Source organism: Malaclemys terrapin, chromosome 10 (assembly GCF_027887155.1).
Source record: "Malaclemys terrapin pileata isolate rMalTer1 chromosome 10, rMalTer1.hap1, whole genome shotgun sequence".
NCBI lineage: Eukaryota > Metazoa > Chordata > Testudines > Emydidae > Malaclemys > Malaclemys terrapin.
The window spans coordinates 465278-489114 of record NC_071514.1 but is presented as its reverse complement, the minus strand read 5'-3'; the positions used below and the strand labels follow the sequence as shown (position 1 = coordinate 489114).

The 23837-nt window shown below is 48.5% G+C and overlaps 1 protein-coding gene across 3 annotated transcripts in view; it reads right to left on the bottom strand.

Moving 5' to 3' along the window:
• Positions 1-18235: 18235 nt before the first annotated feature.
• The window catches only part of MAP1A (microtubule associated protein 1A), a 124609-nt gene continuing 119007 nt past the window's right edge, over positions 18236-23837 (bottom strand). For all 3 annotated transcript variants that reach the window (XM_054042270.1, XM_054042272.1, XM_054042271.1), the window contains 2 exons: positions 21263-21495; positions 18236-20173 (listed from right to left, as the gene is read on the bottom strand). In XM_054042270.1, the coding sequence (XP_053898245.1) occupies positions 20018-20173; positions 21263-21495 (389 nt within the window). In that variant the 3' untranslated portion in view covers positions 18236-20017. The remainder of the gene's footprint in view (positions 20174-21262; positions 21496-23837) is intronic.

Sequence of the window (23837 nt, the reverse complement as noted above, 5' to 3'; positions counted from 1 at the left end):
AGCTTTACAGCATTATTCAACCTCCTTCACAGGCAGAGTCAACCTTCAGCTAGGAGGCCTCCAGTTCTCTCACCGACTGACTTCTCCCTAGCTGCCCCCCACCTTCTGGCTCCCTCCCAGCCTTTATAGCCCTTGGCTTGTCAGGCCAGCAGGTGTTGCCAATTCTCAGGCCTTTTCCATCAGCCCCAATCTGCTTCCCTTGATTGGAGCTGACTGGGCTGGGCCTAGTTAGGTGCTTTTGCACCAGTGCCCTGCTACAGAGATACTGCTGGGACTTTCCCCCTCAACTGGGTAATATCTAGTTACCAACTTGCTAGTATTTAAATCATAGGACTGGCAGGGACCTTGAGAGGTCATCTAGTCCAGTCCCCTGCACTCTAGACCATCCCTGAAAAGTGTTTCCTAACCCGCTCTTAAAAACCTCCAATGATGGAGATTCCACAATCTCCCTGAGCAATTTATTCCAGTGCTTAACCACCCTGACAGGAAGTTTTTCCTAATGTCCAACCTAAATTGCCCTTGCTGCAATATAAGCCCATTGCTTCTTGTCCTATCCTCAGAGGTTAAGGAGAACATTTTTTCCCCTCCCACTTGTAACAACATTTTATGTACTTGAAAATTATGTCCCCTCTCAGCCGTCTCTTCTCCAGACTAAACAAACCCCATTGTTTCAAGCTTCTCTCAGAGATCATGTTTTCTAGACAGTTAATCATTTTTGTTGCTCTTCTCTGGACTTTCTCCAATTTGTCCACATCTTTCCTGAAATATGGTGCACAGATCTGGACACAATACTCCAGTTGAGGCCTAATCAGCATGGAGTAGAGCAAAATAATTACTTCTCCTGTCTTGCTTACAGCACTCCTACTAATACATCCCAGAATGATCTTTGCTGGTTTTGTTTTGTTTTGTTTTGTTTTTTTGCAACAGTGTTACACTGTAGACTCATACTTAGCTTGTGATCCACTATGACCCCCAAATCCCTTTCTGCTGTACTCCTTCCTAGGTAGTTCTTTCCCATTTTGTGTATGTGCAACTGATTTTTTCCTTCCTAAGTGGAGTACTTTGCATTTGTCCAAATTGAATTTCATCCTATTTACTTCAGACCATTTCTCCAGTTTGTCCAGATCATTTTGAATTTTAATCCTATCCTCCAAAGCACTTACAACTCCTCCCAGCTTGGTATTGTCCGCAAACTTTATATGTGTACTCTCTATGCCATTATCTAAATCACTGATGAAGATATTGAACAGAACTAGCCCCAGAACTGATCCCTGTGGGACCCTTCCAGCTTGACTGTGAACCACTGATAACTACTCTCTGGGAACAGTTTTCCAACCAGTTTTGCACCCACTTTGTGACTCCATCTAGGTTGTATTTCCCTAGTTTGTTTATGAGAAGGTCATGCAATCCAGTATCAAAGCCTTACTAAAGTCAAGATATACCACATGTACTGCTTCCCCCCCATCCACAAGGCTTGTTACCCCGTTAAAGAAAGCTATTAGGTTGTTTTGACATGATTAGTTCTTGACAAATGTATGCTGACTATTATTACCTTATCTAGGTGTTTGCAAATTTATTGCTTAATTATTTGTTCCATTATCTTTCTGGGTACTGAAATTAAGCTGGCTGGTCTGTAATTCCCCAGGCTGTCCTTATTCCCTTTTTATAGATGAGCACTATATTTGCCATTTTCCAGTCCTCTGGAATCTATCCTGTCTTCCGTGACTTTTCAAAGCTAATCACTAATGGCTCAGATATCTCCTCAGTCAGCTCTTGTATTTAATCAGGCCCTGCCAAGTCGAAGACCTCTAACTCACCTAAGTAATTTTTAACTTGTTCTTCCATATTTTAGCCTCTGATCCTAACTAATTTTTGCAGGTATTCACTGTGTTAGACATCCAATCACTACTCAACACTTTGAAACATTTACCACTTCTGCCATTTCCACATTTTCTGTTATTGTTTTTCCCTCCTCATTGGGTAACGGGCCTACCCTGTCCTTGGTCTTCCTCTTGCTTCTAATGTATTTGTAGTATGTTTTCTTGCTACCCATGATGTCTCTAGCTAGTTTCATCTCATTTTGTGCTTTGGCCTTTCAATTTTGTCCCTACAGACTTGTGTAATTTATGTTCATCCTTTGTAATTTGACCTAGTTTCCACTTTTTGTAGGACTCTCTTTTGAGTTTTAGATCATTGAAGATCTCCTGGGTAAGCTAGGGCGGTCTCTTGCCATACTTCCTATCTTTTCTTCACAGTGGGATAGTTTGCTTTTGTGCCCTTAATAATGTCTCTTTGAAAAACTGCCAGCTTTCTTGAACTGCTTTTCCCTCATCCCCTGAATATTTAGATTGGAATTGCAGCTGGCTTGAATGCTGTGCTCTGGCTCCTGGACATCCAGCCCCTCCCCTTGGCAGGGCTTTTCTGGGCCAGTGTGCTCAGACAGGGGCTCTGCATGCAACTGGCCCACAGCAGCACTCCACTGCTGGGCTCTGGAAGGAGCATCCCCCTTCCTGGCACTGGAGTGAAGCCCTGCCTGCTTTATACCGCTTCCTTCCTCGGGGTGGAGCCAACTCTTCACTGTCCCTTGCTATGAACTAGGATTTTAAAGATCTAGACGATGGCTCCAGAACATCCCCATCTCCTATTAACTACAGGGGTTGCTGGACTGCTCTGGCCCAGAACTGTCCAGCCAGAAGTGCTGCTAGCTCAGCATTTCTCCTCCTCGCCGTCTGTTGTCCATCAGCCCCTAGAAGGCGCTCTGGGAGGGAGTGTGGCCATGGCAGGGAAGACAAGCTCAGTTGCTTTGTTTGTGAGGCATGAGTTGGATTTTGGAATACACTCACCCTTCGCAGTTCTGCCCAGATTCACAAGATCTCTAGGCCTCAAATGCTGGGAGAGGTTGGGGTCTCGCCTCCAGCACCTCTCCCTATGTTTTCAGCCAAGGGGGAGGGGGCTGCCTTTTCCCCCACCTGCTGCACTTTCTAGCTTCTCTTCGAGGTCAATAAGCATCATCTGCTGGCGTCACCTTTGTTACTGTGGCAACCAGACCTCTCCAGGCAGCAGGAGATGTTTCTCTCTAATTGTTTCCTTTCTCCTGTTGCTGGGGCAGGGTGAGATCTGTGCATCTCATCACACTGAGAGGAATAGGACCTCAGCCAGGACTGAGCAACTGTGCCTGCAGGGCATAAGACAGCAGCTCAGCCTGCACCAGCTCTTCATCTCTACCCGCTCATGCTGCTCCAGGAAAATCTCCGCAGCAGTTGCACTGTGACAGGCTGTGTGGGGAGCTGTACACACCACAGCACAGAGGGGCTAGCTGTGCCCATGCCAGGGTGACAGAGGCCAGCTGGGTTTCCAGTCTGACTGGGTTCTACTTGTCCAGCTCTTGCTCTGTACCTGTGTAGTGGAGGTGGCCAAAGTGCAGTCCACTGCCCAGATGACATTTTATAATAGCCTACCAGTGGGAAGGAGGGAGAGTCTCCACTGGCCGCCCCCAGGCAGCTACAACTGGCTTTACTTTGTCCCAGTGAGTTGCAGTCCTCAGGCTCCTCACCAGCCCGTGGGTGGGCAGCAGCCCCATGTAACAGCTGGGTTGCACAGTATGAGGTAGCTCCCAGAGAGCAGGTTGAATGGAGCAGATGTGTTGGGAAAGTGCTCAAGGTGCTAACACACTGAATCCCCCAAGTGAGTGTCCTGAACATCCCAGGAAAGTGGGCTGCTTCCTTGAGTCCTTGCACACATGCCGCCTGCGGGTTCAAAGTCCATCTCCCATGCAGTGCTGCCCAATAAGCAGGCAAGCTGCCTGGCACAGAAGCTGTGGCTGGTATGAGGTGCATTGACAGCAAGGCTTTAAAGGCCAGCTCTTGGGCTGCTGCTTTGCAAAACGAGCTGGAGGCTGCCCAAAGCATCAGTTGCTGATCTCCCAGTAACCTCCCTTCTATCTCAGGAAGTACAGACTGGTGTAGGGCATCCCCAGTTCCAACCCTTCCTCCTCGGGGAAATTAAAAGGCAGAAAACTTGTGAAGGAGACCAGCAGCTGGGGTGGGGCCATGGAGCAGCTGGTAAGGGATGGGGACAGAGGCAAAGAAAGAGAGTCGCCAAAGATGGGGGACAGGGTGGAGTGTTTATTGACACAAAGGTATAAAATACAGTGTCTGGATAGAAGTAATGGGCACATTTTAACCAGTTTGTCAAAGTTTCAGCTTCCAGCCAGTGGATCTCATTTTGCCTTTGCTAGATTGAGGAGCCCTCTGCTATCTGAATTCTCTTCCCCATGTTGGTACCAGCCAAGAGACTGTGACCAAGTCACCTCTTGGCTTTCTCTTAGCTAAACTAAATAGACTGAGCTCTCTTAGTCTCTCATTGTAAGACACGTTTTCCAGACCTTGGAAAAGTCTTGTCATTTTGCTGAACCTTTGACAATTTGTCAAAATCCTTTAAAAATTGGACAAGCTGTGTCCTGAGAAACCACTTCGAAAATCAGTGGCAAGAGGATTTCCTGCCCTGGTGCAGAACAGGATGGAATTGAGGCTGGAGACCATTAAAAGCTGAGTTGTTTCACCTGTGACGCCAGGTGTCTGGAATGCAGGAGGTGGAGCCAAGTGCTCTCTACAGCTTGGGGAAAGAGCACGTGGTAATGGGGAGCCACAGTGGGAAAATAATTGGGCTTGGTACATCTCGACTGCTTTCTGATGGATAAAGCCACTAGGAAAGGGGTTTTCCGCCTTTCAAAGAAAAGGTGTATTTTTTTTTCCTCTCCCAGGAAAGCCGTCAGCTCTCAGGGAATCATGGAAATTCAAAGGCAAGTGCTAGAATACATATCTCATTATTGTGCAACTGTTTTTGTGAGTGTGACAAACTGTCGTAAATGCATTTTTTCTCCCCTTTGCAGTAGTAGCTGTATCCCCTGCGCTAAGAGGGGCCTTCTAGGGGCAATGGGAGGAGCTGGCCCATTCCCTTCTAGCCTATTTGCTGCCCCCTCAGAAAAAAGGGGCAGGAAAAACATGCACAGAGCAGGGAGCAAAAGGAGGCCCTGGTAGATAATAGCCCTTTAAACAGCTACTGAGAAGCTCTAGAGCAGGGGTCGGCAACTTATGGCACGCGTGCCAACCACGGCACACGAGCTGATTTTGAGTGGCACGCTGCTGCCTGCCCCGTGAGAGAAGGAGGAGGGGAGGAGGGGCAGGAAAGCACCACGCTGGGGGAAGAAGCGGGGGGAGGGAGGAAGTTTGGCTGCTGCAGGACCAAGCTTCTGCCTTCTGCCCCCACAGGGGAGAGTGGTGGTGGGGGGTCCCAGCCCCCCCCGTCCATCGCTCTCCCCTGCAAGGGCAGGAGGCAGAAGTTTAGTCCTGCGGCAGCCAAGAGCGGTGGGGAAGGGGGTGGAACGGGGCATATCCCAGGGGGCTGGGAGCACCCCCATGAACGGAGCACCCCAGCCTTCTACCCTGCACCCCCCCAGCCTTCTGCCCTGCACCCCCAGCCCTGACCCCTGAACCCCCTCCCACACACAGCCTTCTGCCCTGCACCCCCACACACACACCCAGCCCTCTGCCCTGACCCCTGAACCCCACCCCCAGGTCTGGGGTCCCGGTTGCCGGACCCTTGCTAGCCGGCGTCCCGGCCGCAGGCCCCACTCAGCCCGCTGCCGGACTAGGTGAACAGAACCCCAGGCTGGAAGCGGGCTGAGCAGGCTGGCGCCGTAAGATCAGCATTTTAATTTGATTTTAAATGAAGCTTCTTAAACATTTTGAAAACCTTGTTTACTTTACATACAACAATAGTTTAGTTACATAATATAGACTTATAGAGCGAGACCTTCTAAAAACGTTAAAATGTATTACCGGCATGTGAAACCTTAAATTAAAGTGAATAAATGAAGACTTGGCACACCACTTCTGAAAGGTTGCCTACCCCTGCTCTAGAGGGAGCTAATGTGTGTTCATGAAATCTGCCAAAGCCACATCTCTGGTTCCTCAAGCTCAAACTGAATGTTACCCCAGCTCTCTCCAAAGGCTTTGAGGCTGCAGCTGTGATCTGGGCAGGGTGGTGACTGCTTTGGGAACCACAAGTAGAGAGACTCGATCATGGTGCACATGTGCCCTACATGCGGGAGTTTGGAATGTTTTTACCAGCAGGGTCTATTAGGGGGCCAGGCCTGTATTCTGCACACCCTTTCACTCCCACTCCCAAGAGGGTAAAGGGCAGAGGTTCCCCAGCCACCACTCAGTTCCTTCTTACCACCCTTGGCAGCAAGTCAGAACAACTTCAGTGTCCCTGTAGTCACTAGAGAGCGTTTGTTACTAGTTGTGGTTACAACAGGTATTGCATGTTACTGTTTCTGGTCTTAGCCTGTTGGTTTAACAAGCAAAAATCCCCCAAAATCTACACGAGATAGCTGATCCCGGATGTTCAGCTTCATGGCTGATCCCATGTCCCCAGGTTTAAAGACTTTCTCTCCCATGGAAGGGTAATTTCCCTGTGGGATGAACATCTGAAGGGCCTTTACTGTTTGGGGAGAGTCATATCTCCTCTAAGTGTGCAATTTGCCAATCTTTTAGCAAACGCACACAGAAGGCCAGCGAGTCAGCTTGGCTGACCAGATGTCCCGATTTTATAGGGACAATCCTGATATTTGGGGCTTTTTCTTATATAGGCTCCTATTACGCCCCACCCCCGTCCCTATTTTTCACACTTGCTGTCTGGTCACCCTAGAGTTAGCACTAAATGTTTACCTCATGGAGCAGTCTGACAGGAGCATCTGATGGTGTGCCAGACAAAAGTTCCTGCCTTTTTCCTGCAAAATATGCTTCCAGTGCTCCTGGGACGGAGCTAGGGAAGGAACTCCAGGCTCTGGAGCGGCAGAGTGTGCTCACTCCTCCTCCAGGAGTGCAAAGACTGTGCCACACACCCTGCTGGCAGTCAGTTACCCTTGCCGCCTGCAGGAGAGCAGCGCATAGCTCAGTTTGCCTCTCAACACCGTCCCCTTTCCCAGTACAGGGCAAGAGACTGCTAAGAGTCAGCAAGCCAGAGACTTGGTTAAGTCAGCGCTAGCAAAGACAGCACCATCTCATTGACCTTGGGAATAATGCAGCACCATCCAAAGAGCAGCAACACTGAACTGCCCTGCCTAGAGTGTCTCCCCTACAGCACTTTGAGAGTTTCTTTGGTGGTGACTCACCTGGGACCACTCTCCACAGAACACAGATCTCCAGTACTGACGACACCTAAGGGGGCGTTTTCTACCCCCCCAGGACTGAGTCACCCTGAAGTCTTCTCTTCCCAATGTGTCTGCTTCTGCTATGATTTCAAAATCATCTCCAGTACCCCAGTCTTGGGTACCAGTGATGAAGAGCTCACTTCATCCACCTGAGAGTCAGAAAAAATCCATGATTCCCACTCAAGTCTCAGTGGCTCCAGGCACTGCTTCTCCACTGGTGGGTTTTTCCTCATTTGCAGCCACTTCTAGCAGGAATCCTTCTAGACCAGCACCCTTCCTCCCAACTGATCTAGGGATGGGGAAGGGCATAGATGAAATTCTTCCCTTCTGCAGAGATCATGTACCTGAAACTCCACATGCTTCATAGATGCCTCCTCTTTGGCCCAATATGCCAGACTCCTATGGCTTTCAAACTTGGCCATACTGGCCATGTGGACACCACAAACTCCATTCCAGAGCCAGTTTCCATTTCTTCCTTCAGGAGCCAGAAATAAATCTCCAGTGCCTAAACCTCAAATGCCCTCTCACTCTTCCTGGACAGGAGATCACCCGAGAGGAGCAGCAACTGCTGAGTGAAGGAAGGATATGGAGCGTCAGGAGGACCCCATTAGCACCTCCATGCTTTCCATCAACCCCCGCCCTCCCCCAATGAAGCAGTGATTTCATCTGTCCCTGCTACTGTTGAGGATTTCAAGAATTGTTTAAAAGATGGTAGAAATCCTTGAAATTCTTCTTGAGATGGTTCAAGAGAAGGCTTATACATTTTTTGAGATTCTGTAACTGGCTCCTCAGAGCTGTGAAACTTTGCCACTGAAGAAGGGAATCTTAAACCTTGCTAATGATTTATGGTCTCCCTCAGCCACACTCTCTGCTTCATTGAAATGCATGGATTGGAGATATCAGGTTCCATCTGAGGGTTTGGAGTATTCTGATACTCACCTTGTTAGTAATCACTGCAGCCAACGAGCAGTCTAAGCAGTTTACAAAGTCTGCCCTAAAGGGCAAAGAACCGACCTCTGAAAAAAAGATTAGATTTTTTTTTTTTGATTAAAAAAAATATACTCCTCTAGTAGCCTGCAAGCCAGGATAGCAAATCATCAGGCTACGTTAGCCAAGTATCACTATCTGCAGTGGGACAAGGAAGTGGAGATTGTGGATGAACTCCCAGGAGAACACAAGGAGGGGTTAAGTCCATTTGCTTAGCAGGACAAGTAGTTGCCAACACATCCCTGCAGGCAGCCTTAGATGCAGGGGACACCAAGGGTACGATCTATAGCAACTGGTGGCAAGGAGGAGGGCCTCGTCTGTATCTGGTTTACCTAAAGAGGTTCAGACGCCCATTGAAGATTTACCCTTTGATGGACCTAGTTAATTCAAAAACTGATCAGGCTTTGTACTCATTAAAACACTCCAGATCCCTGCTTAGATCAGTGTATCCAGAAAATAAGGAACATACAATTGTGGCCACCTGTGAAAGTTTGGTTTAAGTTACTTGCTAGCATCACACAGGAACTCTGTGGCAGAGGCTGGGAGTAAATTCAATTCTCCAGCTTGGCAGGGCTGGAGTAGAGAGGTGGATCTGAGAGTGGTCAGCAGAGAGAGGGTTAAATGTCTGCTTGTGGATGAGCTTGGCCCGAGATCAGGCATAGAGGGGACAGAGAAGAGGAGCAAGGACAGAGCCCCGTGGGACCCCCACAGAGCACTGACGAGGGCATGAGTAGGACCCTCTGAAGGGCAGGCTGAAGGAGCGAGTAGAGAACTAGGAGAAGCCAACATGTCCGGAAGATGTGTGCTTTGCATCCAGGGACTAATCTCCCTCAGGCACTGGGAGAGCTAGGAGATAGTGCACTCTGCCTTGGTACAAAGCTGAACCTTGCGGCTGTTTGTCATGCTCGCCCCAGCAGTTCTGTGCATATGTTGACTAGAATGGGGGAGATGATGGAGCCTTATACTCCTGTACTCTACCATACACAACCTTCATCCACTTCACACAGGCCACTTACCCCAACAGACTCCCCAACCCTCCCTCATTGGAGGAGCCTCTCACCCTTATATACACACCAAAGGCCGCCTCAATTCCAGCTTGCTCCTATAACAAGGAAGCGCTCACATTTTCATATCTTGCTCTCTGCATTGTCTATGCCTCACCCAGCCCTCCTGCTGCCTCTGTGCAGCACTGTCACTGAGTGAAATACCACTACACTTCTCCCTCCCTCCCCCTGCAGCTTCTCCACCCACAACATTCCAGGTGTCCCTGTACATTGAGTTCCTCATCATCTGCAAGGCTGAGGCCTCACTCATTGCACACAGGAGAGCTGCTGAGGTCAGTGTATTATGGCTCATTGCCAATAATTAAGCAGCATACACATGCCTTCCGCATGCTGTTCATAGGCTGCAATCTGCTAGGAGGGTGCATGAGGTGGCAGGTTTGGGGGCAGAGTTAAGGTCACTTGAGGTACTTAACTCTGCATTTCCCCATTGCACTCCTCTGGTGCCTCTGTTCCAGGAGAATAGCTCAAAGCACCTTATAACCATGCATTAATGTTGCTTCAGAAAACCTCTGTGAGACAGGGCACTGTTATCTCCATTTGATGGGTGGGAAGTGGAGGCCCAGAGAGATGAAGTAACTTTACCAAGGTGACAGAGGGAGGCAGAGCTAGAAGTGGATGTTGACCTCCTGAGCTGCAGTTAGGTGTGATAGATGCAAGCCCATTCTCACACATTGGAGGCTTTATCTCAGTTTAGACACACCTGGCCTTTTAAAAAATTCCAGCATTCTTATCAATTACTTTTGACGTCATTGTTATGGTTTTGCAACTGCCACAGAGCTCTGGTCCACACACAGCTGTCCTGGTTTAAGTACAGGCATGATTTTACAAAGACTTAATTCAATCTGTGGCTGGACTCTCTTAAACCAACTTACTCCTGTATTTGTCATTTAGCTTGTTCCTATGCCTTACATTCTACATCCAGAGCAAGCTAAACCACTGTAACCCGTTTTAAACTGAGATAAATGTGTCCACACAGGGGTTTGCACTAGTTTAACTAAACCAGGGTAATTAAACTGGTGCAAGTTTGTGTATAGACAAGCCCTGTGTTTTTGTCTGGAATTAGAATAGCGACTGCTTGTGATGTGATACGTTACCCTCTAGCTAAGCTGAGCCTACAGGCCCTGCATTTCCTCTTCCAGTGCCGTGAAGCCAGCGCGGGATGTCAGAACGTCTGCCCATAACAAGATTGCCTGTGGTGCTGTTACGCATACTCCAACCACAGAGGGCTCTGAAAGCAATTTTCAACTGGATATTTGAATGAAGTAGGAAGTAAGAGGGAGACATGGGGGATAGCTCCCCCATACGTGTTCTGAACAACTTCTGCACCACAGTTCTCCCTGCCATGCTGGTAACCCTGGCGTTATTAACATGCAAATGAGGGGCCTAGTGCAGCATTTCATCTGGGGCAGCACAAGCATTGAGGAAGAACCTCTCACTTTGAGACTGTAGTGCAGGGAAAGCAACATCAGGACCAGGGAAGCCAAGCACCTGTCTGCAAGCGCGTCTGAGAGCAGGGCAGGATTTACACCTTACATGCCCCTAGGCACAGCATCTTCAGGGCCACCCCACCCCCGCCTACAGGTGACCTTCGTGTTTGTTCTAAAAAAATGCAGACGCCGGCGCCCCTTGGCATGTGCCTAACTGGAAATCCAGCCCTGTCTGAGAGAGCTGTTTGCCCTTTCCATGTGGGTGATTGTGTTTCCTAGAGCAGCGATACTGCCTCCTAGTGAACATGGCAGCTGGCAGCATTGCGGATACAGCGGGTCACAGCCCCTCTGCCAGTCTGTGTCACTGTGCTACAGCACCATAAGGAAGCAGAGCCGCCATGCAGAGGCGGTGGGTTCATTAGCATGACAAGCACACAGCTCCTGCCTAAGAGCAGTCATTGTTCACCAGGGGCTCAGGGTGCTACTGCCCACAGCCAGCTGTCCCGTGACAGAGCACGCTCTATGGGGGAGGCAGAACAGTGCCCGCTTTCAGCAGAGCCTTTGTTTAAGGCAAAAGGAAAAACAACCTAGCAGAGGAGCCGGCACGTCCTAGGAGACACAGGCGGACTCTGGTGAATTCATTACATCAGTCAGGCCTTACTGAGGCCCTAGTGGAAATGGAGGGAATGTTGAGACAGGGGATGGACCCCAGCCACGGTCAGGCCTGCTGTCTGCTGGTCGCAGGCCTGCCTTGGACAGTGACTATCTAGGCATACGGTTCATACAGCAGAGGCCTAATGTGCAGGAGAACACCAACATCTGAGCATCTGGGCTGTGCTCCAAATAGGGGCGGTGGGAGCGGAGACCCACCCCTGCCAGTAATCAGCACTTCTGACAATTAGGCAGACTCTTCTGTGACCCTTTCTCCCAGATTGGCCCTTTCAGAAGCTGCTGCCCCAAGCAAAATATCCAGCTGACTGGTGAGGGTAGTCAGGGTCTCTTCCTATCGATCAGCTTTTGGACCCATAGGACCCACCGTGGCTGTCTGCACTGAGGCAGAATTGGAACCAGACTGCAACTGAGTTTGTAACTGATGTAGAGGACCTACGTCTGTTTGTTTGCCTGTGCTTATTGTTCTTCACAGATATAAAAGCAAGTGGATCCAAGGAGATCTCTAATTCCTCAGAAAACCTGAATGCTCTACTCATATGCAACGATCATCTCTCGGGGTGAATGAAATAGTTGCTGCAGCTAGATTCAGACCAGAAGAGCATCTCAGCACCCTGTGACTGGATCCTTCTATGATGGATTAGAGAACTCCTCCATAGGGAAAAACTCAGGGTCACCCTCTGGCACCACATTTTTGGTCATACAGATGTCCGAGTAAGAAATCCTGCACCTTGACTTTTTTCCCCTATTTGCCATTGCAGAGGAAACCAAAGGATCTGGAGAAATTCTTTTAAAGAATGCCAGCTTGCCAACTCTTCTATCTCTGAACCCGCCAGAGGGGAGGAATAGGTTTGGCAGGAAGCGGGGAAACTGATGGGCAGTTGGGGGTGAGGATTTTATTGCTGGGAGTTTAGGATGGTGGAAGAGCAGGGCATTTGTAAAGCCCCCAATGGTAACTGATGGGGTCTGTTGCTGCAGGGCAGCTGTTAAGAAGAAGAGTAACAATTTTTTAGTATGACAGACACGCAGAACCAGAGGCAAGACTGACAAAAGGCAAACAGGACTCTTGGGAAAGGACAGTGCTAGCTGCAATTCAGTATGAGTCTATAGGCCCTGCCCTCACCTAACAAAGCCACAATCCTATTTTGAACTAACAGTCACCATGAGAGAGGTGAAAATGTCATTGTTCAAGGAACAGAGCGGCCACGTCAGAGCCAGCAAGTAGCCAAAGTCACCAAGGCCAGAGCCTTAAAGATTATTTAGGCCTCTATCTTCCATTGATTTCAGTGTGGGTTAGACATACAAAGACCTTTTGAGGATCTGGGCCCAAGTCCATGTAGTTCCTGGTTGAGACACAACATATTTGGCCTGGAGCCAGTCACATTAATGGACAGGTGCTAAGAGAGCCAGTCAGCTACAGATGGGACCTCAAAATATTTCAGGTGCCAGTTCTCTGCTACATACATTTTTAAATTAAAAGTGGAATTAAATTAGCCAGACAGGTGTTATGGGGAAGGGTAGCTAGTGACTGTGAATGGGGGACTGGTTATGTTAATTCCTTTATTAAGCCTGTGCACATGCACAGCGTCAGCTGTTTCCAGGAGCCTGAGCGGCCTCAGAGCAGGGTTCTCATGCAGTTAACTTAAATGCTGTGGCTTCCCTCTGGCCAGACGTGACTCCCAAGTTCTAACTGACAGTACCTTGGGTCTTCTTCTGGGAGGGGCGGGAGGTGCTCCTCCTTTGCCCTCCACAAGCTGCTATTTCTTGATCACCCCATAGTTCTTCTTCGAGCATTGGTCCCTCTGTGTATTCCACATGTGGGCACACATGAAGTTTGGAAATTTTTCCCTGACTAGGCCACCCTGTGATGTAAATCGCCCTAGGGAACAAGAAGAAACCTGAGGAGGGGGTCAAGGCTCAGGAGGAAGAGGACTATTTCTCCAAAACCCACAAAAGATCTCTCTTAACCCCTTCCAGCCATCTACGCATAAGGATCTATTGTCCTCATTGCATGACTTCTGCTGCAGTACCCTATCCTGATGACTTAAGTTCTGTCAGCAGTTGCTGGGAAGGACAGCGGACACTCTGGACATGGAATTACCTGTAGTGCAGGAGAAGCAGATACATTATTTGACATTCTTCATTCTGACCCTAGGCAGGTTGGCAATGCCAAGGATAGAAGACTCCCAAGGCAGATTGCAGCGTCTCTATCTCCAGTAAGTAAATGAGCAAAGCTGATATACCAAGACCCTCAAAAATGATTTGAGTACTTCCTTGCTTCCTACTGCTATCTGTAGTACAGGGGAAATCCAAATAGACAGAATAAAGAGCCTAAAAGACTTGACCTCTTAGGCAGAAAGACCTAATCCTCTGCCTCTCTACAACAATCCATTCCTATTCACTAAATATGCAACCTGACTTGGATCCACTCTCTTCCACTATCAGTTATGTCCCTTCCCTCAGGTATCAGGGCCCATTCAACTAGAGCCCAGGAAATGTCTTCATCATGGTTAAGAAACATTCCTGCATCAGGCAACTGCAGAGCAGCTCCACCCATACCACTACCAAAAATTACACTCTAGATTTGGCAACTAGGTCAGGTGACAAGTTCTGCGATCCCTGTTTAGCCATTCAGACTTTTCTTCTACTAATTTGGGAATTATGAGGGGGGTGAGCGCCACACAAAGACTTGAAGAAGAAAGGTTACCTTGCAGTAACTGTAGTTCTTCTAGATGTTTTGTCCGTGTGGATCCCACAACGCACCAGCCATCCCTGCTCCTTTGAAGGCCATCGCTGCTGGGATGCTGAAGCAGTAAGGGAGCCAGGCAGAATGACATGCAGGGCACAAGTGTGGCCTCACACTGGACACTGATGTGCATGCATGAAGCTCACCAGGAGTGGGGTCCACATGGACAAAACAGCCTAACTACAGTTACTGTAAAGTAAATAATTTACTTCCTGGGCATAGGCAGCCCAGCGCTGGGAGAAGACAGTCCTGGCTTCCTGTGCTCTGATGACAAATTGGGCCAGGAAAGCTCTACCTGAAGGGCTAAAATACAGTTAAAAAGCTTTGCTTAAAAACCCTCCCTGCGACTTAGTGGCGAGCAAGCAAAGGGCGCCAGGGGAGATGGGAGGCTGCCATAGTACATGGCCTTCCCTTCAGCCTCACCCAGCTGCTATAAGCAATTTGCTGCCTGAAGGAGATCCTGAATGGACCCACCTGCATTTACTTTCACACCCTGATTCTTGAACCAAGTCGCTTCCTCATTCTCTGCTAGTTTTTGTGCTTCCCATAGTATTCAAAAATGCCACCAGTTATCCAAGGAATTTGAGTGATAAACTTCACATCTGACATCGGAGAGACAACATGTGTTTCTGAGGCATGAGTGAACGCGCTCCTCTCCACAGAGGGGCACTTGGCAAGGTTGGTCTCATTCAGCGCTAGAATCTGTAGAGTCTTGGGTTGATGTGGGCAGGGAAGCACCACAAACAGTTCAGTACCAGTGGGGAAGAGTCTGGACACTAAGCTGGAGTGTCTGTCATCTGTGTGTGTGTGTGGGGGGGGGGGGGGGGGGGGGGGTTCACTAGGATTGTCACGAGGGGGAGGGAGGGAGGGAGGAGGTTTCAGCAGCTGGTAGCATGAAGAATGTTTCCCAGAGGGGGAGGGCTGGGTCTTCGAAACTCATTTTTCATAGTGGGAAACAGTTATAGATTCCAAAGCCAGCAGGGACCATTGTGATGTCTGAGCTCCTGTGTAACACAGGCCAATGGACATCCCTACAATCATCCCCAGCGCAGAGCTAAAGCATCCGGCCTTGCTTCAAAAACGGACAGTGATGAAGAATCCACCACAACCTTGGTAAATTGTTCCAATGGTTAATTACCCTCCCTGTTAAAAATGTATGTTTTATTTCCAGTCTGAATTTGTCTAGCTTCAATTTCCAGTCATTGGATCCAGGCACCAGCCCAGCAAGCAGGTGCTTGGGGTGGCCAACCGAGAGGGGCGGCAGGTCCGCGTCTTCCACGGCGGGTCCCTTGCTCCCTCTTGGAGCGAAGGACCAGCCGCCGAATTGCTGCCGAAGACTGAAGTGGCAGCAGTAGAGCAGATTGCGATCACGGGTTTTTTTTCTTTCTTTCTTTTTTTTTTTTTTCTTTTTGCTGCTTGGGGCAGCAAAAACCCTGGAGCCAGCCCTGGATCTTGTTATACTTTCTCTGCTAGATGGACGAGCCCATTATCAAATCTTTGTTCCCCAGGTAAGTACGTACAGATTGTAATCAAGTCACCCCCTTAGCTGTCTCCTCTTTGTTAAACTGAATGGATTGAGCTCCTTGAGTCCATGTCTATAGGGCACTTTTCTGATCCTTGAATCAGTCTCATGGCTCTTCTCTGAACTCTAATTTATCAACATCCTTCCTGTCCTCTGGGTACCAGAAATCAACACAGGATTCCTGCAACGGCCACACCAGTGCCAAATACAGAGGTAAAATAACCACTCTGCCCCATTCATGATTCCCCTAGTTACGCATCCAGGGATCATATTAGCCCTTTTGGCCAGTGTCGCGCTGGGAATTCATGTTCTGCTTCTTAGCAACCATGACCCCATAGTCTTTTGTAGAATTACGGCTTCCAAGGATTGAGTCCCTCTAAGTGTGGCCAACATTCTTTGTTTCTAAATGTATAGGAATGCTAGCTGTATTAAAACACATATTCTTTGCTTCTACCTAGCTTACCAAGTGATCCAGATCACTCTGTATCAGTGACCTGTCTTCAGCTTTATTTACCCCAATTTTTGTGTCATCTGCAAACTTTGTCAGGGATGATTTCATGTTTTCTTCCAGGTCACTGATCAAAATGTTAAATAGCATAGGGCCAAGAACCAATCTCTGCAGGACACCACTAAAAACACACCAGCTCCATAACTTTCTATTTACAATTACATTGTGAGATCTATAATTTAGTTAGCTTTTAATCCATTTAATGTGTGCTGCATCAATTTTTTGTAGGGGGCCAACGGTCAGGGAGGTCATGGGTGTATAATGGGGGGAGGGAGGGTGCAGAACTTCACACAAGTTATGTCCCCCGTCTCCTGGTGCCCATATGCTTGAGATGTATGGAACTGCCCAGTTGGCAGAAACAGTTGGACAAACTGAAATGGAACAGTTTACAAAAGCCCAAGACGTTATTTTTTGCGACTAATGTGGCTTTATTATTGTGTCAAGCTCCTCCCTTTACAGCAGTTAGTTACAGAGTGTTGCACATGAACGTGGGGAAAAGGAACTAAAATCAAGGAACTAAGGTCAAATAGTAACATGAGGCAGAAGAAAAGAACCTGGGTGCTCTGTTTTTACAACATTCAGCACAGAGAGAAGCTAGGAGCACAACTTGCCAGCTCAATACAGTTAAAACGTTCACTTTTTTATTATAATTTTAAAATAATATTTTGTACCTATTACATACGGGAATATTACACATTGTCGTCCACATGCAGAAACAAGCAAAAGCGGAGTTTAAATGTTTCTCTACTGTAGTGTCATGGTACCTCTGGGTTGGCCAGTGTCCCGTAGGCTAACAGCCTCAGGCCTGCAGCCATTTGCTGGGGAAGGCGGACCTTGGCCCTGTTATAAAGGTGGTGGGTTTTTTAAAAAGGTATTTTCCCATAAATTTTGAGGAAGGCGAGAGAAGCTGGAGACAGCACACACTGCTACAAAACTCTTTGAAAAGGTGTGAAAGAGGCTCAGGGCAGGGAAGAGAGTGAGCACTGGGGTAAAGCTGCTGGAGGGCACGGCTGCAGCGACCAGGAGCGTGTCCTGGGGTGGGCAGATATGTTCAACTGGAACATACTCTCCCAGTTGCTCTTCCTTCCTGGTGAATGCAGGTGCCCCTAAAGCCCCACTGTCTCTCTTATTAGTCAGAATTGCTTCAAGTTTAAGAATGAGACACATTCATATGCGGGTCTATCTAAAGTTAGTGCATTAACTTGTTCTGCCTAGACACTCTGCTGAGGAAATGGCTTCAGTAGCTGAGCATGCACGATTTGTTCCCTCTTAAAACCCAGCGCTGAGTGTGCTAGGCCTCCAGGCACCAGGAGTGGCTGACAGCCAAGCACAGGTAAACTGGGCGAACTGACTTCTTGAATGACCTAAAGTGAAAAGCGCAAAGACAGAAAAGAGGCCAATGGAAAAACAGGTTGGATCTGTAGCACTGCCTGCCTGTGATTGGCTGTCATAGCTGACATTCATACATACTGACTCAATCCGTTTACAGAGAATAACATTTATTCTCCTGGCAGACACACTTTGGACCAACTAATTAAAAAAAAACCAAGAAAATACAATGCAGGAATTTAATAAGTCCCCAAGGAAGAATCTAACACTCAAAACCAGGGCTGTAGCTAAAGGGCCAGCTGTGCCATTCGGCCTCAGCTCCTTTCCCTGCAGGTGCTGGGCTTTAGATACATCGACCCTGCTTTGTAGCCTGGGTGGAGACCCTTGCGGCTGCCAGTGATATTTGTTCATTTCTCTATGGTCTTTCTGTTCTTTAAATTGCAGCATCTGAGTATTCACAATGAGAGCCCACAAAAGCACATGGCGCCATGTTAACATGTATAAATTAAAATATTAACTCCATACAAAATGCAGCTTAACACCAAAAATAAATATATAAATTAGATGGCAAAATAAATCATTTCCATAGAAATCCCATTTTAGTCCTCTAGCAGCAGGTTTTTCAGGCAGCATTTTCTCTACACCAGCTGCCCGGGAACTGCTAGTTAGCTAGTGGCACAGATTAGCATGTCCCTGCCAAGCACAGCATAAGGACCTGGGCCCCTCGAGCCCGCCCCCCCCCCCCCCCCCCCCCGCCAGAGCTGGGCCCAATGCCAAGTACTGGCACTGACACAACACATGTTTTGGGCTGTGGGCCAAGACTTTCATCACAGCCTTTTTATTTTATAGCCCCCCTCGCCCCCCCAACTGCCTCGTGTCTCTGTCTTGCTAAAAAAAATCCTCCCTGGTGCCATGAGCAGCCTGCCTTGGCTCTGCAAAGACCGATCAGTGACAGAGCAGCTGAGCACTAGTGCTTGAGCAGCCACTTCCACCGCCTCACGTTTACGGCCCTTCATGATCGCATGAGCTGAGCCTGGAGCCTGAAAGGGCTTTTCCCCCATAGCTTATATAATGCTGTAATTTATTACTCAGCAGCAATGGCGCGCCCAGGCCATAATAGCAAGAATCTGTTACGATGGCTATGAGAGAGCAAGACCCAGATAATTGCTCGCCGTGCTGGCCCATTCTGTGCTCGAAAGGGCGCACTCATGTTCCTTTCACAGCAGCAGGGAAGTAACACGGAGAAACCATTAAGATAATATTTCAAAAGGGTTTCTGGAGGGGTCTCTAGCCCCCCCCCAAAGCAGTCTCCTCCTTTCCCCAGCTTCTTGACACCCTCACTTGTGAGCAGCAAGCTGCCTGACTGTACCACTGAGGAGTCAGGGCTCCCACATGTAGGCAGGGAGATTACCGTCCTGTCAGGACACTGATAAACTGCACAGTGATCAGCCCAATGCAACGAATTGCCTCTCCACTGCTGTCAGAACTGTCTACAGTGTGCTTCCTTGCCTGCATCCCTGCTGCCTCAGTTCCATATCCCTCCTCTTCCCCCTCAAGAAAGCCTTTGGTTCATAGGACACAACAGTTCTTAGGCAAATCCTGGACCAGCAGCGGCCAGCGTTGTCTTGAGCCCTTCTGTTTAGGTGAGTTGGGGGTTGTGCGTTTGGATACCCTTCTGACTGGGACTGTTCATGTGACAGTCCCTCGATGACTCCTGCAGTCACACTGCTGGTGCTCAGAAGTACAATGTTAATCACTTTACAAGTGCGAAGCTGAGGTTAGCAGATTAGGAATGTGCTCTTTGTAGCTAAGAATGACAAGCCAATGCTCCACCAAGCCAAATTATTCTTCATCACAGCTCCTCAATCATGGCAAAAAAGATGAATGGGTAACCTAGCAATGGGTGTCCAACAACTCAGGGCAGAAGCCTCTGGAATTAGACAAACGCAGCAATATGTAGTTGGAGTCCAGTTCTCTTTTCCTAGCATGCCTCATGTTCTGAGAGCTGGAGGAATGGCCTTCTCTTTTTGTCAGGTTATTTCAGAATACTGACACCAGAATCCCTTCGCTCCTCTCTCACTCCCCTTTTCCTCTATTTCAGTCTCTCTCCCACACTGTGACCATCACAACTATCTTCATGCAGCAGCAGAGCTACAGGCCAAAGGAAACATTTCATGGGGCTACAAGCCAAGTGGCAGTGCAACCAGGGCAAGGGTAGGAGAGCAAGTGCTCGCAGCATCAAGGCAGCCAAATTATTCTACAGCGACTATACAGGCAGCAAAATAAACCAGGGAAAGAGAAGCTGGCCCTGGCCTGGTACTGCTCCTTGCATGACCTCTCAGTTCAGCATAGAATCGTAGAGACCCCCTGGCTCCTCTTTCAAAGCATCCAGTGTTGAGCTGGATGAGTCCTGGATCTCCTGGCAAATGGGAACCACATATAGACTAAACCAGAAGAGAAGAACTGGACTGTGATGAGATGGTGTCTCTGTCTGAGTGCTGCATGGTGGTGGACAGCATCGAGGGATGAGAGCCAGGTGGCTGGGAGATTCAGAACTCAATTTTGCAGGCTGGGAAGGATTCATCCTGCATCACTACAGTGCTGCTGCTTGCTAGCACCATGATGTTCAGCTCCTGCTGTTTCTCATGGGTTTGTTGGTACCATTCTCGTGTCACCTCAGTGTCATGTGTTGGAATCAGTGTCACCTGGAAAAGACAAAAGAGAAAACTGACAGCACTGCTACTCTCTGGTTTAGTGCACCAACAAATCGTGCCCACACAATCCTATAACCGTTACTCTGTCCTCATGGCCTTGCCTGCTGGTTTTTCCATAATTGTCTTTTAAATTATAATGGCTCTGTACCATCTCTCTGTGCAGCATCCAGCCCAAGGGGGTCCCGGCCTGTTGAGGCACAGGCACTACCACAACATAAATAATATTAAGACAAAGGAGAACAGAAAGTTAAATGAGGGTGGGGAGAAGCTGTGCTGGAGAATGAGTTGGGCAATAGCAGCAAATCTGTGTTCACAAGGGCTCCAGTAATGGCCGTGGAATGACCGGAAAGTGCCACCCAGCCTGTGTGTCACCCTACCCAGGTGCAGAACATGTCAGCTCAGAAGCCCTGGCATTTGAGGATGCGGTATCTAGCAAAGCAGTTTGGACAAATGCACGCTCTGCTCTAGCCCTGCCTGTAGGAACAGGCACTACCCAGGCTCTCACTGAAACCTTGTAGGGAAAGGTGGGTATTATAAGGAATAGTTGTTGATGGTTTAAAGGAGCTAATAGGAAGTTATTATCAGAACAGCTTTAGACATGTGATTTCAACACTGCCAGGGCGGGAAGTGGGGTGGGTGACCCTGTCCCTGATACCACGTTAGTGGGCTACTCAGCTGTCTTAGGGTTTACTTTCCAGCTGGTTTCTGCCAGAGGACAATTTCTATTTCCTGCTGCAGAGGCAGGAGGAGTGAGTGATCTTTAAGTGCATGAATCTCATGATAAGGAAAGAGACTGTATCCCCCTCTTGTCTCCTCATTCCTCAGGCTACACTGTCTTCCTGCCCCTGGCTACTGACAAACCAGACCACCAATGGCAGGGAAGGAAGAGAGGCTCCTAAGATTTCAGTGCCTGGTGCCTAACACTGTACAGTGAGAAAGTCCCAGTCCCATTTGCTTCCCTCTAGTGCACCATAATGTGAGATTTTTTGCACTGTGGATCAGTATTATAATAGGCACATTCTCCCTAGAATTCCATGATAGAGTGAACATCACACATTCCTGGGGATTTAAGTCACTTACCTGCAAGTTCTCACCCCACTGGGACTTTCCTTCCAGAAGTGCATCCAGTACCGCACGGCTGGGCTCCCCATTGACTGGATCATTGCCACTCACAACATAGTATGAAGCTCGGACCCGCTTGAAGAACTCCAGGTCTGTGTTCTTCCCACTGCAGTGGTTGGGGATGTAGGCCAGGTCCACATAGACAGGGGGTCCCGGGAGCACAGAGAGACTGCTTTTGGGGCTACTGGAAACTTTGGAAAAGAGAAATCAGGGGCTAACAAAACCCTGAAGCATCTGGAATGCAGGAAGATTTCCTGCAGCTGCAGAGACTAAGTTAAAGGGTCTGGATTGGCTCCTTCTCTCTGCTACTGAGAGGAAACAAAAGTGGATGGTCTGTCCCAGCAGTAGCACAGAAACTGGATGAGAAAGGGAAAGGTCTGCAATTCTTTAGTGCCTGACTGAGCAGCTTTAGGATCAAGTCCAGCATGGCCTTTGCTGCAGAAGGGAACCAAATTTCCCTTTATTAGCTTTGGCAGAGTCATTAGCCCAGTCACTATCTGGTTAAATAGCCCCAGTTTCGGTTTCTTAACCTATCTTGGCTATAGCAATATGTCCTGATGTCCTTTATCTGACAGCCCTCGGAATCTACAGTAACATCTCCGGGAACTCCTGCCTGGCTCTTAATGAGTCCTAGCAGTTCTTTCTGATGACTGGCTCACGTTCCTCATCAATATTTCTGCTCCTTCAGCATTTCCCGTCATCATTTCTGCATCCTTCAGTCATTGGGTGAGAGATGGTCCCAAGCGCAGAGGCATAGAGTCATACACACATTTAGACAAGGACCTGAACATGGAGATATGTGAATACATGCATTCACACAGCCATGCCCATACTAGTACAGACACATAGCCAACCATGTGCAAACAAACACACATTGTAGACATATACACAGGCAGTATCATCTATGTAGACACTAGGAAATATGTGAGTACACACAAGTATGTGAATACAGCATGTGCATGTATTTTTACACACACACACACACACACACACACACACACACACACACACTTTCTTCCATATGTCTCTTAGGCCTTTAACTCTAAAGTTCCTGTGGTATTTGGGCTGATACATGAACTGTTCTGTCAATTTAAAAAAAAAAAAAAAGTCTGAAAGGGAAGAAAGAAATGAAGAGGCACAATAAAAAAAACAAAAACCTCTGCCCCCATTTGCCCTCCCCACATACAGTATAATCTGTACTCCTCATTTTCTTTCCATAGCCAATTCATGGCAGCAGCCAGGCTAAACACCAGCATTAACAAGAGACAAATAGCTCAGGGAATGTACAGTGGGTACAGAATCTGTCCCTTCTAGCCTGCACATGTGAAGCTGGCTGACATCACTCTTGGCTAGGCATTTGATGTCCTGGTGGCTCATTACACCTTCTAGTGGGCAAGGGTCCATATCTCCAAAGCCACCTGACATAACCTTATCCCCTCCCCTTCGTTTGCCTGATCTTCCCCCTCCCCTCCTACAAGTCTTTCCTCCTTCTCCCCATCACGTTTCTCTCTTGCTCTCCTTGTCTAACCTCATTTGCCCCAGTGATTCCAGCCCACCTTATCTCCTGATCCCCACACACCTCCCTCCCTTACGCTCCTCCGGCTCTTTTCCCCTCACAATACAAACATGCTTTCGTCTCTCCCACCTTGAAAAACAAAAACCCTAATCCTGACTCAACCAGCCTCTCCAGCTGCCACCCTATCTCCCTTCCCGCCCCCCCTCCCCCTTCAGCTCATTGAACCTGTGACTGCCCGAAGCTGGGACTGGACGACAGGGGTGGATCACTCAATAAATTGCCCGGTTCTGTTTATTCTCACTGAAGCATCTGGCACTGGCCATTGTTGGACGACAGGATATGGGGCTAGATGGACCATTGGGCTGATGCAATATGGCTGTTTTTGTATTTTTACAGATGCACTGGTTATAGCGCCTCCCCTCCAATTCCAGCTCAGATGCTTTCCAATCCAGTTTCCACTCCCTGCATGCCACTAAAACACTTTTGGCAGAGCCTCTAATGCTCTCTGCCCAGTCACAGCTCAGAACCAGTGCTCTAGCCTCATCCACCATCATCTGTCAGCTGCCGTCAACACCATAACCAGGCTCTTCTTGACAGCTTGTCCTCCCTTGGCTTCTGTGACTCTGTCCTCTCCTAGTTCTCTAATTGCTCCTTTACCATGTCCTTCAGAGGAGCCTCCTCAGCCCCCGCTCCAGTTTTCCGTTGGTGTTCCACAAGGCTCTGTGCTTGGTGCCCTTCCCTTCTCCCTCTACGCCTTATCTCTGGATAATCTCATCTGCTTATACAACTTCAACTCTGATCCCTATGTGGATGACTCACAGAGCCACCTCTACTCCTGACCTGTCTCTATTTGGCCATTCTAAAATCTCAGCCTGTGACCCGACATCTCTTGGGGATGTCTAGCCATCAGTTCAAGTGCAACATGGCTAAAACAGAGCTCCCAATCTTCCACCCCAAACCCTTCCTGCTACCTCCTGTCTCGATCACTGAGGACACCACCACGATCCTGCCTGTCAC